The 19542-nt window shown below is 42.7% G+C and overlaps 1 protein-coding gene across 1 annotated transcript in view; it reads left to right on the plus strand.

The window, feature by feature from the left end:
* LOC127378970 (aryl hydrocarbon receptor) overlaps positions 1–19542 on the plus strand; it is a 67932-nt gene that overhangs the window by 38837 nt on the left and 9553 nt on the right. Inside the window, exons 3-5 of the mRNA XM_051428375.1 lie at positions 14646–14839; positions 14927–15016; positions 19182–19308. Coding sequence (XP_051284335.1) covers positions 14646–14839; positions 14927–15016; positions 19182–19308 — 411 coding nt within the window. The remainder of the gene's footprint in view (positions 1–14645; positions 14840–14926; positions 15017–19181; positions 19309–19542) is intronic.

Here is a 19542-nt window from a genome sequence, read left to right on the forward strand (position 1 = left end):
GGTTTTAAAGGCGCAGGCTGCAGCGCCTGTCTTTGTTTACATTCATTACATATTTCTGACTTTTTGAGTGTGAGGTTGGCTTCAAAATGCTGAGAAACAGCAACAAGACAACGAGCTCTCATTTAGTTTCTGTCATTTAACTCTTCTCAAAGCAGAGTTTAAAAAGTTCTGTGTTCTCAGGAAGATCTTCCATCAAATCTGATCAAAAGTTGCATCCTGCTGCTTTAAAGGATCTATTTGGTATATTTTCATCCGTGTATAATCACCTGAAAAATAGGATTTGTTGTGTTACCTTTAGAATGAGCTGTTTGTATTTACAGACGCTGCTTGCCTTGTTTCTACAGTAGCCCAGAAGGGACAAACCAAACACTGGCAGGGTGCAGCGAGGGCGATCTTCAACTACACCGCTAGACGCCACTAAATCCTAAAAACTGGGGCTTCAAAATTCAGTCAAAATGACAAAAAAAAAGGCAATTTGCAAAGTTAAAATTCGTTAATTTAATTCACATAAAATCGTTACAGATCTGGTGACAGAAGCTGTTTTAAGCAACATTTGAAACTCTGAAACTTATCTGATTTTAAGTTTTGACTAAATCAACTTTTCCATGTTTTTATTTTAACTTTGTCTCAAACGAACGTCGCAGTTTGAATTTCACAGTGTGATATCAGTGTCAGAGAGCTCTCTCAGTCCACCTTAAAGACTCCTGAATGTCAGCGGCAGGTGAAAGCTGAGGGGAGGGCTCGTTCGCGGCGTTGATGATGTCATTTTACGGAAGCTCCTCGGGGTTTCACCGCCCACCGCCGAGCTACAAGACAGGAAGCTGCTGAGGTCGGCTGGGTTTTCCTCTGATTCACTTCTTTTTTTTTTTTTTTCAAATGACGCAACAGCTCAGAACGGTTTTTACATGTGCCGGGAAAATCTGCCTAAAATGGCACCTGAGTGACAACCAGCCTGTCAGCGGCCACTAATGTGCGTTTATCACCACGTATGAGGACTTTCTGGACGACGGCGAGAGAGACGAGTTCTCTACAAACAGCAGAAATTACTGGAAGCAGCAAATCTTCACATTTGAGAAGCTTTACTCATCAAATGTTTAGTGTTTTATCAAATTCAACGATTAAACTACACACAGATTATCACAGTAAAAAGGTTCTGTCTGTCTCACATTAGGGAGAGGAAGGGCTGATGGGAAATGTGGTCTCAGTGGTCTGAAACAATGAGCTCTTATTCATTTATGCTTACAGTGAAATATGGTTGAAATCAGAACTATGGTAATATCAGGGTTTCTCTCTAAGATGCTCCAGTGAAAGTATACAAAGTGAACATGATATGAAGTACAACAGTTATATATGTATCTCCTTCCCCTTTAAGAAAGGTGGGCTCACTCATTAGCTAGTTAGCTGCTTACAATCGTGGCGTTTCTCTTGATTTTTTTTTATTTTAATTGTCTTTATAGCTCTAACTAATGCTAGCTGCCGTTAGCATTTCACAGTCTGCTGCGCTGTCCAAGACGGTGACGGTTATACTGCGACCTGCGATTATCAGCGATATTAGCACAGTTTCTACCTCAGGAATGAAAATCTGTTCTATAATTTCATGAACTAAATATATTTTGTGGATTTTAGGGCTGCGTGATAAAGTAAAATCATCATATTGTGGTGACGTCTGCACAGCCTAAGTTAAAATGTTATATAAGAAGATTAAACATAATCATTTTTTAAAAAAGTATTGACATTGAGTCGTACATAAATATGAATGTTTATGAACAGGATAATGTAAAAAAACAGGCAGTAAGTGTGTTTTTTAAGTGTGAGATGGGCGAGAGTCATAAGAAATGAGTGAAGGAGGAAGATAAAACGAGTAGAAATAGATAAAGAGAGAGAGAAAATGTTTGGCAGAGGAAACTTATCACTCCGACATGATCAGACAACCGTCACTCCTCTGATCAAACTGATAGTGTTTCCACCATGTAAAGCACACACAGCGCGCACACACACACACACACACACACACACACACTTGTACCTCTGCCAAGAACAGAGCACATCAGTCATGTTTTTTGGGTGTGTGTACTTACACTTGTATGTGTGTGTCTTTGCACATTATATCTGTATGTGACTATATATGTGTGGTTACATGTTTGCATGATCCGTGTGTGTGTTTGTGCTCGTGTCCTTGTGTGCATGTGTGTGTGTGTGTGCATATGAGCTGCACGTCTGTGTGTGTGTGCGTGTGTGCTTGTGTGTGTGTGTGTGCGTGTGTGCTTGTGTGTGTGTGTGTGTGTGTGTGTGTGTGTGTGTGTGTGTGTGTGTGCATATGAGCTGCACGCGTGTGTAAAAGTGTGAACATGTTTAAGTATAAATGTCTTAACATAAACTGTATTTGGCTTCCTCTGTTCTGTTCCATTACACACACGCCCACACACACCACACACACACACACACACACACACACACACACACACACACACACACACACACACACACAGTTTATAAAAGATCACATCTGGTCAGATCGGCCGGTTCTGTTCCAACCTTTCATTCGGGTTCCTGAGTTCTGACATGAGTGAGACCTCGTCCCTCTCTGCAGCAGAAATTGTCCCTCAGGCCCGAACAAAACATCTTTGAACATCCAGCCCCCCCCCACTCCTCCCTCCCACTCCTCCCTCCTCTCACCTCCCTCTCCTCCCTCCTCTCCTCCCTCCTCTCCCTCCTCTCCTCCCTGCTCTCCCCCACTCCTCCCTCCTCTCCTCCCTGCTCTCAGCCCTCCTCCCTCCTCCCCCCCTCCTCCCTCCTCTCCCTCCTCTCCTCCCTGCTCTCCCCCCACTCCTCCCTCCTCTCCTCCCTGCTCTCCCCCTCCTCCCTCCTCTCCCCCCTCCTCCCTCCTCTCCCTCCTCTCCTCCCTCCTCCTCCCCCTCCTCCCTCCTCTCCCCCTCGCTCTCTTGTCTAAATAAACTCTTTACACGCAACTCCACTGGCTGCCTGCCGAGCCTGTCTGCTGCTGAGAGTGCCTGTCAGTCAGCACTCAGGGTTACAACCAGACCGCCAGGCTGGGCCCAAAGCCTGCTGGGAAATCACTGACTGACTGTAACTAGTTTACTGACTGTAACTAGTTTACTGACTGACTGTAACTGGTTTACTGACTGTAACTGGTTTACTGACTGACTAACTGGTTTACTGACTGTAACTAGTTTACTGACTGACTGTAACTGGTTTACTGACTGACTGTAACTGGTTTACTGACTGTAACTGGTTTACTGACTGACTGTAACTGGTTTACTGACTGTAACTGGTTTACTGACTGTAACTAGTTTACTGACTGACTGTAACTGGTTTACTGACTGTAACTAGTTTACTGACTGACTGTAACTGGTTTACTGACTGACTGTAACTGGTTTACTGACTGACTGTAACTAGTTTACTGACTGACTGTAACTGGTTTACTGACTGTAACTGGTTTACTGACTGACTGTAACTGGTTTACTGACTGTAACTGGTTTACTGACTGTAACTAGTTTACTGACTGACTGTAACTGGTTTACTGACTGTAACTAGTTTACTGACTGACTGTAACTGGTTTACTGACTGTAACTGGTTTACTGACTGTAACTGGTTTACTGACTCAATTCAATTCAATTCAATTCAATTTTATTTGTATAGCACCAATTCATAACAGAAGTTATCTCAGGACACTTTTCAAATAGAGCAGGTCTAGACCGAACTCTTTATAACATTAATTACAGAGACCCAACAGTACCACCATGAGCAAGACCTTGGAGACAAGGGCAAGGAAACACTGCCTGTTAAAAGGCAGAAACCTAGGACAGATCCTCCGGCTCTAGGTGGGTGGTCGTCTGTCTCGACCAGTTGGGGTGAGAGAGAGAGAGAGAGTAACTGGTTTACTGACTGTAACTAGTTTACTGACTGTAACTGGTTTACTGACTGTAACTAGTTTACTGACTGTAACTGGTTTACTGACTGTAACTGGTTTACTGACTGACTGTAACTGGTTTACTGACTGACTGTAACTAGTTTACTGACTGTAACTAGTTTAACTAGTTTATTTACTGACTGACTGTAACTGGTTTACTGACTGTAACTGGTTTACTGACTGTAACTAGTTTACTGACTGACTAAGGCTCCACTGGAACCAGTAAGGCTCTACTGGATTGTCTCTGGCAGTCTGTGGTAGTTTTGTCCTGGTGGAGGTTTTAATGTGGTTATGATGCCGATCTGCTGATCAATACGATCAATTGATCGCGTGATTATTACGCTTTTTTACATTTTTGGTGTGTGTGTGTGTGTGTGTGTGTGTGTGTGTGTGTGTTAGTGTGTGTGTGTGTGTGTGTGTGTGTGTGTTTGTGTGTGTGTGTGTGTATGTTAGTGTTAGTGTGTGTGTGTGTGTGTGTTAGTGTTAGTGTTAGTGTGTGTGTGTGTGTGTGTGTGTGTGTGTGTGTGTGTGTGTGTGTGTGTGTGTGTGTGTGTGTGTGTGTGTGTGTGTGTGTGTGTGTGTGTGGTTTCCTGTCCTCAATGGGTCCACGGCACGACAGCGATAAGAGCACCGGAGCAACATTATGCTTCAAACTCCATTACAGATTACTGGCTGTTGCTCCATTGCCCCCTCCTCTCTCCTCACCCCCTCCTCTTCCTCTCTCCTCACCCCTCCTCTCTCCTCTTTCTTTCCTCCCCCTTTTATAAAACCTCCTTCACCTGCTTCCTCCTTCCACCTCACTTTACCTCCCATTGCTGTCCTCCTCTGGTTCTCCTTTCACCTCCCACCCTCCTCCCCCCCCCCCCTCCCCACCCTCCTCCTGCTTCTTTTCTCCCCCTTTTACAAAATCTCCTGAACCTCCTCCTCCCACTTCATCTGGTCTTTTCTCACCCTGTCCCACTTCCTCCCCCTCCTCTTCCCCTCACCCGTTTACTTCCTCTAAACTCCTATGTTGTGTTTCCATCTCTGCCCTCTTCCTCTCACCTCCTTCTCTTTGCCCTGCACCTTACGCCTCCTCCTCCTCCTCCTCCTCCTCCTCCTCCTCCTCCTCCTCCTGTCTCCCCACACTCCCCCCCCCCATCCTCCCACTCCTATTTCATACCTCCCCCTTTACCAAAATCTCCCCCTTTACCTCTTTGACCCATATGTGTTCATCAGCTTTCACCTCCTACCTCCCTTTCCATTTTCTCCCCCTGCTCTTTTGGTCCCAGTTGGCTCCCCCCTCCCTCTCCCTCCATCGCCCCCCCTCCCCCCTCTCCTCCCCCCTCATCAGTATCTACTGTATAATAACATTTAGCAGTTCCAAATTGGAGAACATGTAATCATGCAAACCATTCAAAAGCCAGTAAAGGCATATCAGACTCTTTGGCAGCCGTCACCATTGTGTGTGTGTGTGTGTGTGTGTGTGTGTGTGTGTGTGTGTGTGTGTGTGTGTGTGTGTGTGTGATACTAAATGTTTTCCCTCTCTCTCCTCGTCTTTTCCTCCGCCGGCCTCCTTCCTCTCCTTTTTCAGCTCAGGATGTTGGGGATTGAAAGTTCGCACGCGAGGCTAAGTGTGTGTGTGTGTCTGTGTGTGTGTGTGTGTCTGTGTGTGTGTGTGTGTGTGTGTGTGTGTGTGTGTGTGTGTGTGTTCATTTGAAAATAAATTAGCCGTATTTCCATCAGTTGTGTTGAAGCAAACATCAGACATCTTTCTCTCTCTCTTTCTTTTTTCTTTCTCTCTCTCTTTCTTTTTTCTTTCTTTCTTTCTCTCTTTCTCTTTCTCTCTCTCTCTCTTTCTTTCCTGTGCTCTTTTGCCACTCTGGGTGTGGATTAACATCATTACCTTCTGCTTTTTGGGCTTTCTGATGTGAAATTGACCCATTTATTTTATCCTCATGTAAACTTTACTGTCCTCCTCGCTGTCGTCTGAAAACAAATTGCAACATTATGTAGCTTTCCCCACTTTAACGATGAGAAAGAGATATATAAATAACGCTTTCTCAGTTTCTCTGTGGCTGAGGAAGCCCTGTCGCCACCCTGCTGTGAGTTAATGAACTTCAATCGATCAAACCCCCATTAAGCTCAGATGCAGCACACATCCAGCTGCTGCCAGATGTTTTTAAAACATAAATCGATATTGATATTGATATTTGTGAGTGTTTCATCCAGTTCCCTCTGTAGGCTCTACAGTCCTGCACAGCTCTCCATCCAGGATCCCACCAAACTCTCTGCTTTTTTCACCTTGTTTTTAAGCACAAATCTCTTGTTGTTGTTGTTGTTGTTGTTGTTGTTGTTGTTGTTATTTACTGAGTTGTCAGGTTTGTGCTCCTTCACAAGTTTTCAGAGACACTGAGTGCTGAACTTCAGCTGTTTTCTCCACAGGATGGATGCGTAGTATTAACTCCTGAGTCTGCCCTTCGTCTAATGAGTGATTGGTATGATCCCAGTGTGTGTGTGTGTGTGTGTGTGTGTGTGTGTGTGTGTGTGTGTGTGTGTGTGTGTGTGTGTGTGTGTGTGTCAGGGTGTGGTGGGTCGTGTGCAGTATCAGCGGAGGCACCCGAGGGTGACCTGCCGTTCAGACAGAGGAATGTAAACGTTGAGACGTCTCCACCAGACCCAGTCTATATCGCAGCAAGCCGGGGGTCAGAGGTCACCACTGTCATAGGAAGAGCAGGTTCAGGGTTGGGGCAGCGTGTGTGTGTGTGTGTGTGTGTGTGTGTTTGAGCTTTCACAGGTTGTTGTGTGTTGTTTCAGAGTCTTAATACAAATACAGTCTGTGTGTAAACTCATGTTTGGCTGCCTTTAAGTGCAGTATGTGTGTGTGTGTGTGTGTGTGTGTGTGTGTGTGTGTGTTACCAGGAAACGAATGACAGCAGCAGCCATCCGTCAGCCTCAGGCCTGCAGTTCTGTAGTGACTGTACTGGGAGTTACTACACAGCCTGGAGACAGAACGTATTTAAATATAAATCTATACGTAGCAGTTTGACATATTGTCTCATTTAAAGGATAAATGAACAGGTTCTGTTTTACACTAACAGTCTGTAATTGTCTTCTCAGGCAGAGATGGGATGTTGGGTTGTTGTTTACCATTTTGCCATTTGGGCGCGGCCATCGGTGAAATAGTTGTGGTTACCAAAGTGTGACTTTTATCCGCTGAGCAGGAAGTTGCAGTAACGACAACGGTGGGGGAGAGCGGGAGGAAAAGAAAGTGAGTGACAGGTGTCAAAAGTGGGGAAAAGTTGAGCTTAAATGACAATTTAAAGGTTCAGTTTTATTGTCTTTTGTGAGAGAAATTTGTCATACAGGAATCAAATAATCATAATAGAAATAATACTAATAATAAGCTTTATTTCTGTACTTACATGGCTGTAACCAGGATAAAAACATTTAAAATAAAGTCAGAGAAATATAATCAGTGAGGTAGAAATAAAAGACAAAAACAAGTACCAACAATAAAACTAAGAATACTTATAAACAATTAAAAGATTGCTGATATATGATAAAACCAGCACTACAAATATAAAAGATACAACATGATGGAAATTTAAACTTTGTATATTTTAACAAGTGATTTAAAAGATGTCATAAATGGCGGAATGTATTCATTTTAATCTTAAAAATACATCAAATAAAGAGCGGACAACAGTGATCAGACAGATGAGGCAGGCAGTTTGTGGTCTGATGGTACGACAACAGGAAACTACACACATTACACAATAGATGGTGCACAGTGTTAGAAACACACAGAGAGGATCAACGGAGAAGCACTCAGAGGGAGCAGCGAACATGAAACCCGTCTCCATTTCCAAACCAGACAAGGCCTTTTTATGTACTTTCGCAAAAAGTCCTCACCGTTCGTGTCCAGACCTGCACCGAGAGGATCAGAGGGAGAGAGAGGGAGAGAGAGGGAGAGAGAGGGAGAAAGAGGGCTCAACTAAGAAAGAGAGAAAAAGAGAGAGAGAGCCGGTGAGGCTGATCTCCTGTCACCCTCCCTCCTCCATCCTGCAGTCCAAAGGGATGAAGAACAATAACTCCATTCAGCTCTTGGGTTTCAAAGTCGACAGAAACCGCAAAGTGCTTCAGAGCGGGTGTTGGGAGATGGAGGGAGGAGAAGGGGGGAGGAGAAGGGGGGAGACTCGTGTTCGTAAATATGATAGAAAAGAGAAATGGTGGTGGGAGGCAGTCGGGGCTGAAATGTTTTCATGTACTGTGGGTTTTAATGACGGGGTCAGCGAGTGCACAGGGTGGGTTTCTGTGGCCCACACCCAGAAAAAGGTTCAACATGACGGATCCAAAGGAAGCTTTCACAGCCCAAACTAACAATTATTGTAAGATAAAGAGATTCCCAACCTTTTTCCTTAAGGGACCTCTTTTCTATCATATTAGTATTGAGTAAACATATGCATATTTATATATATAGTGCAGAAAGTTTGTGTAAAACGAGTGAGTGGGATAAATTTAGAGCAGATTATTTCCTGTTTAGGGAACTTTTTATACAATTGTCTGTCTGTATTATATATTTTTATAATTTCTAACAATTATACTTCTTTTTGGACACAATCAGTGTTTTCTTCTCCCTGAAACTTCTTCATTGTTCTATTAGATAATTAACTCTCTTAACAGAAGTGAACCAGATGCTGAGATTTAGGCCTACTGTGTATATTATTTTACTTTTCTTACACGCCTTAAAATTTGGAAGGCCTTGCAACCCCCCATGAAGGTTTGGCGACCCCTGGTGGGGTTCTGACCCCCAGTTTGGGAACCACTGATATCAAATATATGACATTGAGAGCTTGATTTGAGTTCTTCAGGGCACTGTATTGGTTCAAGAGTTTTCCAATTTGTGGATTGATGGATAAACTATTTTGATATTTAACATAGTAAATTCAATATATTTCGGTTTTGGGCTGCTGGTCGGATAAAACGAGACATTTGAAGACACAATTAACATTTTTCTTGTGTGTATAGAAGCACCTGACTGAACTAACCTCAGATTTTCCTCATAAAGTCAACCTATCCGCGCACCATATGTATCCAACATACAACCATGTGACCACAGGAAAGCGGGTCTTCGTAGCACTGGGCTTTGTGAAGTGAAGGGCCTCTGTTTACTGTACAGCGAGAGGAGAAGATGAGGTTGAGGGGGCGGAGATGGTTTTGGGGGGTTTCTCCTGTTTTACAAGGGTTCTGGCAGTTTGGTAGAAGTCAGCTGTTCCTTGTTAAAACCTCAGCGTTGAGGGGAAAGGGGTGAATGAAGTGGGTTTTTACCACGTTAGAAATAGAGCTGGGAGTTCCCCAGGGCACCTACGGCGATCCTCTCGGGTTTTATTGTTTTTGATCGTTCTTTTTTTTTTGTTCCTTTATGTCTTTGTATCTCATTTCATCCGTCTCTAACTATCAACACTCGTTTGTTCTCATTTGTTCAGCACTTTCACACTTTCTCTATTAATACCTTGCGTGCTTCTTTTCGTTCCTTCTTTCCCGTCTTATCTTCTGTCTCACCCCTGTTCTTCCTGATACTAAAATAGCTCATTGTTGCTGCGCTGTGACGCTAACCACTAAACCAGATCGCCTCTGGCTGTGAGTGTGTGTATATGAGTGTGTTAGAGGTCCTAACTCTGAGCATGCCCGGACAGACCCCCTCTACACACACACTTACACCAAAACCACATTAAGGCAACAGTGAAACCAAAGACAAAGATGTGCACTCTTAAAAATTCTTGTGTCTAGTTTTGAGTAACGTACATCTTTACTCAATATTCGTTAACAACCCACACCCACCACATAATGTTTGTGTTATGTTCATGGACAACTGCTCCATATTTGCACTGTTAATCATTATTCAGTCCTTTAAAATGTGCAAGAGTGTTTCATTTAGTCAACAAGGAAACACAAGTTCCATCTTGTCTCATTTCGGTTTGGATTTCTGAGTATTTTATTGCCGTAAATGTCATTTTTCAGGTCTAAATTTAGAGCTTTGTGTGTCATCTGTTGTGAAATGATATTGGTGTGAGATTTAAGCGTCGCCTGTCATTCCTACGTAGTGAGGGAATGTTTGTGTGCGGTCAGGTTACAGACAGGGTGTCAAACCGGGTATCTGGAGTTGGAGAGTCTGCAGGTTTTCACTACGTCAGCTTACAAAACAACCCATAATTCCACGTTACAGTCGATGATACAGCCGTAAACTCAAAATCCGATGTTGCTAACCAATATAAGACGCTAAGTGACGCTCGACACACTCACACATACAGCTCAGTCTCCTCTTACAACAAACCCAGATTCCCTTTGTCCATCTGGGCTGTAGAGACCTGCAACTGGGGTGGTCTGGTCCCCTCTCTGTCAGGTTTTACTGGTTACGGCGGCTTGAATCCCTCGCGGTTTTATCACGTCAGCATTAATTAATCATCTGTTTCCCTGCTAACCTAATTCATCAGCGTGTATTGTGTTGTATTTGCTTTCTCACGTACCAGCAGCTGCTTCACAGTTGCAGTTGTTTTAGCTGGTAAATTCTGCGCCACTTAAGCTGCCAAATGCCCAAAAGTAAGCGTCTGTGGTTGTACTGGGAAGCTCCCAGTGGTTAAAAGCAAGAGACTGTGGCTGTCGTAGTGAGCTTCCAGGTGGGAATCTCTATAATGGCGTTGATGTGAAGCAGGGTGTTGCTGGGAAAGAGAGTGTGTGCTCAGCTAATCTCTCCTGGATAAACAAACACCAAAAAAGAAGCTTGCACCTTAAACGCTGCTGTAGGCCGCAAAACAAACCCAGGATTCAGCATCTAAATTCATGAAATGTGAGCGTGCATGAAATCGATTGCCGCTGTTGTGTTTTGTCATAAATCATGTTAAAAACGCCGTGCAGAGCGTGCTGTGGGAGCAGGGAAGCATTTGGCATGGTGCAGGGGGAAAACTTCCAGAGAGGGAGCAAAGGAGCATGGGATTAAAAATAAGAAGTCTGTTTTAACACGAAGCTGTTGCACGTTTCACAACACATGATGGGGAATTACCAGCAGGTTCAGCGTGAGGCAGGTGAGGTTTGGTTGTCTCTTGTGGACAGATTCTGTTAACCTTTTGCACATCATCACTTTCCACTTTATATTCTATATATTCAGAAATCTGCATTGAAACAAGATAAGACTTTCCTTTTTATCATCTTTCTCTCACACGCCAACCAAACATTTACGTTCATATCCGTGATTTGTTCTTATTTTGTTGGTATATAAGTTATATATAGTTTTATATATTTGCTCATTTAGGTAACAACAACACAAAGGACATTTTTAATTTGAGGAACATAAAAAAGCCTTGGATATCTTATAATGAGATCAGTTTGTTATAGTGTTTGGATGATTATATTTCACCCAGGAGCAGATTTGGGTGGTTAAGTGCATTTAGAGTTGACTTCTCATAAATTTTCTGTTGCTGAATGCTGAATTGATCCTATACTTTATAAGCTATATCCTCTTTTGTGTTTTTCGCTGGCTGGCATTGCATCAGCAGAAGAAGTGTCTGAGCCTGAGCTTGCAGGGTGGCAACCCTCCAGTATGTGTGAAACAAGTGAACTGTTGGAAATTCGAGTGTTTGGCAGCACCATTAATCATACTAATTAAAAGAGGCAGTGGAAGAGTCGCTGGTGTAAATCAGCAATATGAATAAAATAAAAACGCATTTGTTCTTTTTGCTTTCTTCTGCTAAACAAGCAGATTTATGGTTCCTACCAAACCAAAGCTCTAGTCTCTATCCAAACTCTCTCCTTGGCTCTTCGGTGTGTTTTTGGTATTCACAGCAGCTGTTCTCTTCATATTTCTACGGCTCTGATCAAACTACCCCTTTGTGGTGTCTGTTTGGGTATTAAACCGTTTAATGTCGCCTAAATACCTCCAGTATTTGAATCTCCTGCCACAGATCGAGAATGTGATACCTCCTGGTCTTCCTCAGGAAAGCGACGCAGACACACTGTGAGGAGCTTTAGCCGCTGGGACGTTTCCTTCCTTTGTGCGTTACTGTGTTTAACCAGCCCATCTGGTTTGGTTGTCCCCTGGCATGTTCTCCTCTTTGTACCAGCCTGTTAATGCAAATCTCAAATTATCTGACTCTCGTGGTACTTTTATGTCTCTAACCAAACTGTCCTCGCTCGCTCGGCTCGTCCATGTCTACGTATAAAGTTTGTTGACCCAACTTAAAGCAATAGTTACACACTCTGGGAAATATGAGTTAGATTAACACCACGTTAACGTCTGTACATTAAAGTTAATATGAAGCTACGGCCACCAGCAGGTTAGCTTAGCTTAGCATAAAGTCTGGAAACAGTGGGAAACAGCTAGCTGAGCTTTGTTCAAAGGTAACAAATAGCTAAGCTATGGGAATGGTATCGATCTCCCCATCTAACTAGTGTATTCCCCAAAATGTTGACATTTGAACCTCTTTAGTAGATTTATCTCCTTGGATTTAACTTTAAAACGAATAATAACCTGCAATTCTGCCCTTTTTGTGTCTGTAATGAAGCGCTGAATAGATGTTTGATCACTTAGTGAGATAGAAAGTGAAATATGAATTAGTTCCTGCTTCTTAAATGTGAGAAATTTCTGCTTTTTGCTGTCATATATGAAAGTAAACTCAGAATTTACAGCTTTCAGACTGATGTATAAAACTCAAACAGTATGTAAACCCCTCAGGATGTTCATGCCAACACCTCTGGCAATGAAACTGGGGGGATTTTTAAAGGCAGGCAGTTAAGCAAGAGTAAGCTGAGTTCATATCAGATTGAGGATATGCCTGCTTTGTGTGGAGGACGGCGTTAAAGCGCTCATAAGAGACAGGGATTGTTTGGGTTCAATAAGATCAATGTAGGAAATGGGTCTTCATATCTGTGCAAACTGGAACATTTGAGTCTTTGAGAGCTTAGATTAGAAAGGACAGTTTAAAGCTCGTTGAGTCGTTATGGTTTTTAAATCACAGGTTTCACTCTCAGAAATCAGGCTCTGAATCCAAAAACCTGTAGCCTCACCTCCGTCCTCGCTGGCTGGATGAACACCAAACCTAAAATAACTAATAACTCAGACACGCTTCCTCAAATGTTTTCCACTTTATAACGTCAGCAGTCATTTTGTCAAAGAAAAACACAACATTTACTGTAAATATTCTGTTTTACATCTTACCGGGAACTGTTCTTGGTAGCGTGGAATCACTTTCACAAGAAATATGACACATACTACGTACTGTTTATACACACTTTCAACTGGTTTTCTCAGCGTGTCTCTGCATGATATATACAAATAATAAATTACTGATCCAAACAAGGTTAGAAAAGACAAAACAAACATTAAATATAAGTAACCATATAAAACACAGCAACACCAAGCAAAGATTTATATAGATATAGATAAATACGTTCTATGAAACAAACCTTATTAAATGTTGAAATGAAAACATGAAGGGCACAATGTGTAAAAGCAGTGCTGTCAGTCATCTGTAGACATTTATAAAGATCCTATTTCAGAGCAGAACTTGAGCTTGTCACATATAATCACTGTAAGGAAAATGCCCTGTAGAACTTTTTTCGGGGAGTTCTAACTTATAATGAGAGGGTTATTATCCAGTATCTCTAAATTATACTTTTTTAGGCTTTTTATGATGGTTTTGTTGGAGGAGCTGCATGTTTCCATCGGTGGCGATCTCATTTAGGAACAGAACTGCACACACGAGCGCTATTAGAAGAAAAAAAAACCCAGCCCGATCCGGATCGATTCGAGTCTCCCCGTCAGCATCTGAAGCCTTCGTCGACCACTTCACATGGTTCTTGTCTTCCAAAATGGCCACCTCCTCGCTGCGTTCCCTCCACGGGGGGAAAACGCTGAGGCCAACGGGTAATTTTGTGGCTCTGCCTGTTATCCTCGTTTGGCCCGGGCTGAGCCAGCCTGTGTGTGTGTGTGTGTGTGTGTGTGTGTGTGTGTGTCTTTGTATCGGTGCAGTTTGAAACATTACATTTCAAACTCAGGGCTCGAATCGTACGACTGCTGTTGCTTATAAACTGTGAATATCAGTCACAGAAACCTTTAACGCTCTACAAAGAGGCTCCATCACTCAAACTGTCCTCCTCTTCCTCCTCTTCCTCCTCCATCAGTTCGTCCATCATCGTTTTTCTGCCGACTTCCACTCAGAATCCACCTGCTTCCTCTCTGAGGGGATATTTTAAGGTGCTCGGGGCAGATATTTTTCTCTCCGATAAGGACGGCTTGATAAGTGCCAGAGGAGGAAGAGGAAGAGGAGGAAGAGTTGAGTGACGGTGTTGTAAGACGACAGGAAATATCAGGGCAGCTCCACCCTGATAGAAGGAGATGTTCCTCTTTCTCACTTCTTGTTTCAGCAGTTAGTAAACACAATCAGCTGTTTGTCACCGAGCTGTGACCCCGATACGGCGGCAGAAAACCTTCTTTTATTTTCTTTCTTGAAATGTTGAGATTTGTACACTTTGTACAAAAAAGGTGTTTCCTCAGTTTCAGTTCCTCTCTGTGGTTTTTCTCAGAAATCTGAGGTGAAATGAAACAAACAACATTAAAAAAACAACAGAAACAAATCAGATAATTGTCAGAATCTTGAATGCGGTTCCAGAAACTTTATCCCAGTTCCTCCATTTGTTTGTGCTGTGTATTAAAAGAAAGCCTCTTCCTCACCTGCAGCCACCATGAAGAAGGGCCAGAACGGCTCCAGCTGGACCAGCGAGCGGAGCCGGATGTTCGGGGGGAGCGTCCAGAACGCGCTGCCTTCATCCTCTACAACCTCCACTCCCTCCTCCTCCTCCTCCCTGGCCTCCGCCTCCCAGGTGACATCCATCGACGGAGTCAGCTTCTCCGAGGGAGACCTGCTGCTTCAGGTAACTGCGCACAAACGATGGACAGCAGACCGTCTCAGAGAATGAAGTTAGTGAAATGATGAAATAAATATTGTCTTCGGCCTTCAGGCGCTGAACGGCTTCGTGTTGGTGGTGACGGCCGAAGGCTACGTCTTCTACACATCCCCCACCATCCAGGACTTCCTCGGCTTCCACCAGGTAAACTGATGATCAGGAACAGTAGTCTGACATATATATGTATGAGAACAGAAGCTGTTACACTCCGAGCTGTGATCACAAACAATGATCGCAGCTGCTGTTGGACATATTTTTGTGTGAAGCTGTTTTTTTCTGTGGTTTCTTTTCAAAAACACGCTGAAAGTTGAGCAACTGTGCAATGTTGCCAAACATCTCCCGACGCTTGTATCATCATATTTCTGCCCTGCTGGGAAATCATCAATGCTTCATCGCAGTTTGTTTAGGCAATTGAGAAACTCGCGGCCAAGTTTTGTTCTTAATAGATGTTGCTTGTATATTATATGTTGTTTGTATATCTGGAGTTTGTAACAAAAATAATTTCCCCCTGGGATTATTAAAGTATTTCTGATTCTGATTCTAAGAAAGAAAATGCAGCAGCATAAAATGTGAAGCTGTAATTATCTGTCCCACAAATGTGCACGGAAATAACTCTTCACTGCTCGACAGCCTGTTTCCTTCTCACTCTGATCTTCCTCTTCATGAAACATCCTTCAATGGAGCATCCTGCTGCCCACTCTGTACCTGCTTCCTACCGTCCACAGAGCCGTTGATCTCAGTTCATGCCTGTGCAGAGACCCGACTCCATCACAGTGAACACGTTGTTCTCTTCTGTCACATGCAGCGACTCTGGTCTGAACTCTCCCTGTGGTGCATCCTCTGTGCATCAGTGGTCTGATAGCTGCCCCAAAGAGCTTCACATTTATGACAATAAACACACAGAGATGTCATGAAAAGACAGTTTTTAATCTGCAGTGCATCAGTGTCACAACAGTATAATAACATTTGAATGTGTCTACAGTTACCCAAGCAATGCACAAACAAAATAAGAAACCAAAATTATTCCCAACAAGACAAACTGATGTCAGCTACTGAAACTGACAGCCGAGTGGGTTAATAATAACAACTTATATAACTTACATAATAAAGGTACAACGTGCTTTACAGTAAAAACAAATAACAAAAGTAGATCAGATTCAGATCACAACATACAAACAAAATAAAGGAAGTATTGTATCAAACAGCAGCAGTTAACAAACACCCATAAAAGAAGAGATTTAAAGGAAGATCCACTTTAAAACAGGGATGATGACTTGACTCAAAATAACTGAAAATGAAGGTAAAGTAGGAAATAAAAATAAAATCGTGAACAGAATTTATAGTTAAAGGAGCCAAAACCTGCAGAAACATCTGTATGATGCTTTACACCTGAAGTTGACGCTCTCAACTGTTCCTCCAGATATAAAATATACATTTTATTATTTATTCAGATTACTCAATTTCAGTACTTTAGTTAATAATTATGTTTTATCGACTTATAAAACCTTTCAGCTTAGGTTGTACTGCAGAGGTTGAAGGGTTGTGAGGAACATTTTACAAATCCAGTCCAACGTGCTCAGTGACGGACACACAGACAGGTGAAACACACGTGTGTGTGTGTGTGTGTGTGTGTGTGTGTGTGTGTGTGAGAACTGAACTACACTGTTGGCTGTGAACTCTTGACTTGTAAACACATCCGTTGAACCGGGGTTAAAGATGTCTGCAGTGGGGGGGTGCCTGGGGAGAGTGCATGTGGTAAACAGCACACACACATACACACTTATACACACCACAGCTTTTCCACAACACAATCTGAAGTCAGGATGTTAATCAGGGCAGGAAACAGGCCGCAGCCACCACTGAAGACCCAAATTCACCCGCTGCTTTGACTCTTAGCGTTATAAACTTTATTTAAAGAGCAGCTCCAAACGCAGCTCTAGAGTAGATCAAATAGAGTGGAGATAAAGGGCAGACAGGGGAAGATCACACCAGGGATAAAAGAGGAAAGCTGTGAGGAGATTTGGATCAGGTGATCTGGATGTGTCTTTGTTCCGACTGTAACCAGCAGCAATGTGACCTGCCGCTGTTACCTGTGGTGGTAAAAAGCTACATTTCACATCGCCTAGGAATCCTCTCGTGCTCACAAATCCTGTCTTCAGGGTTGTTTTGAACTCGATGAAACCCGGTGAGCAGGGTGAAGCCATTTTTCAGCACCGTTGACAAAGGAGGGTTTTGTGTGGGGTTTGTTTGCAGACGGTTGAGGAGCAGAAAGAAGCCCGGAGGCGTGGTTCTCTCAGCACCTCGGTCCTTTAGCACATCGAATGTTCTGTGTTTCCAGCCTGAAGTCAGTGGCATTCATCCAGTCTACGGTCCGTCAGGGCTGAGAGCATTGTTCGCACCGTGTGTGTGTGTGTGTGTGTGTGTGTGTGTTTTACGCTTGCATCATCGGTCGTGAATGCAGCTCCTCCAGTGCAAACACTGGAGCTCGGCAAGCAAATGCTCCCTCTGAACGACGGCTGATCTGCAATGTTTGTGCCAGATACTTTAATGCACCGACACAAAACAACAGCCGAAAACTAGAGCTGAGAGACAGCCATCGATAGTACTATTATAATACTTATACTAACAATAATAGTATTAATACTTCCTCCTGCTCCTCCTGCTGGCTGATAGCACTCATGCTATAAGTACTACTGCTACTTTTCCTTCTATTACAGCTGCAGCTACTACCTGTATTACTACTACAGCTAGCTGCTACTCACTTATTAACATAAATAAAGCAGTTTTTTAAGCATATATGGCAGATTGTTTCTAAAATTGGCTGTTGCTAAAACAAATGTACTAATTTCTTTATCAATCTTGCTTCAATAATTGTAAATTAGTCTAAAGTAAATGCTAAATGTCAGCATCGTGTTAAAAAAACATTTCTACCTTTCCTTCCGCCTTTTGTTGGTGTTCTCACGGTCTCATTCTCAGCACATTAAATCAGTTTTACGAAGCAGAATTGTTTTAATAAAACCACCTAAACCGAAGGGAAGGTGAGCTGGAGAGGCAGGGAGGTCGTGATGGGGCACTCTCAGTCTCTTTTGTGACTTGGTTTTCATTCTTGTCTTCTGCACACAAACTTTTATGTTCTTTTTCTTGGGAGTGGAGAGAAATGTGTGTTTGAGTTCTGCTGTGGGAAGTCCTGTATGACCCTCAGCGTCAACATTTATGTTTGTGCTGCCAAGACGGGCGCTGCAGCCAAGACTCCCAGGCTAATATACCCATGCTGACTGGAGATCAGCCAAACAGCTTATGGGACAGAATGAGTCAGTGGTCTTGGAAAGCCGCTCGCCTCAGCTTTCTTCTCCTCCCCCTCTTTAAATAGAGAGGTTGGGGGAGTGCGTTTATGATTATTAATGAACTGAAGTCTTTTCAGATTAATAGAGGGGAAGTGCGGTTTAGAACAACATCAATCAAACTGATTATTATCATCTGAGATGTTTGCATATTTATTGTTTGGTATGTTGACAATTTGCAGTTATATTTTGTTGTTTTAGGAGAGCCATGGCAACGGCTGGGCATGCGTCTTGTTACTTACTCTTTTTGTTGCTGAAATCATTGTATGGTGTCTGATTAGATCTGATTTTAAGGAGCCAAATTGTTCATGGATGCGATGAAAGGAACTCACGCTCTTGATATGAATGATAAATAAATGTCCTTTATTCCTTCAAATTATAACTTTAAGTCCTGTCCTTAATTGCTCCTGCAATCATCCAAGTACAATTAATCACTACTGAGGCCGAAGCGGTGTAATATTATGTAATTATATGATTTTATACCATCTTTAATTATACTAATGGTATTTGTGAAAGCAGCAAAAAGTTAAAATCTTCAGTAAAATCCGATGCCACAGAACAGAAGGTTTAAAATACGAGCTCATATTCTCCCTCTGGCCATCGAGGTCGTCGATTAAAAAGTCTTCAGGAGGAAAACCGGTTGTGTGATTTGGGAATCTTTTGTACTAAATTACGTTAATGTAAGAGAGTTAATGTTCCATCAAATTTTCTACCGTACAGATGATCAAATATTGGAATTGTTGTTTAATTTTGAAGCATTTAAGTGTGTCATTTAGGCTGGAAAGGAAACCGAGATGGATCATTTAACAAGTATTTATTCTGATTTTTCCAGTATTATAGAGCTTGTTTTTCTCTGTTTGGAGCAGGACTATTACCACGTTGATTTCTTTTTCACCCTGTAAATTTAAACTTTTTTTTACAATCACAAAATGTTTTAATGTCAACGAAATTTGTGTCTCTGTTTTCAGTCGGACGTCGTCCATCAGAGCGTGTTTGAGCTGATCCACACAGACGACCGAGCTCTGTTCAGACGGCAGCTTCACTTCGCTCTCAACCCAAATCACAGCCACAAAGATGGCACCGTGGAGAGTCCCAGTAAGTCCCACGTGACGCTCATTACGTGAAAAAGACCTGCAGAGAAAGACTAAAACTAAGACGACGTAGCAACTCGATGAGGAAATAAATACAATAATATTTGTTTACTTAATCAAGGGTTACTCTCTCGCTGAGTACAGTTCAGTCAGGACCAACTTTTATTCCAAAGCAGAATGTTAAATTTGGGACCTCCCTGCCCTTCCACCGGCCTACGTGGAAAGTTTAAGACAAGGA

This window comes from Dicentrarchus labrax, unplaced genomic scaffold (assembly GCF_905237075.1).
Source record: "Dicentrarchus labrax unplaced genomic scaffold, dlabrax2021, whole genome shotgun sequence".
NCBI lineage: Eukaryota > Metazoa > Chordata > Actinopteri > Moronidae > Dicentrarchus > Dicentrarchus labrax.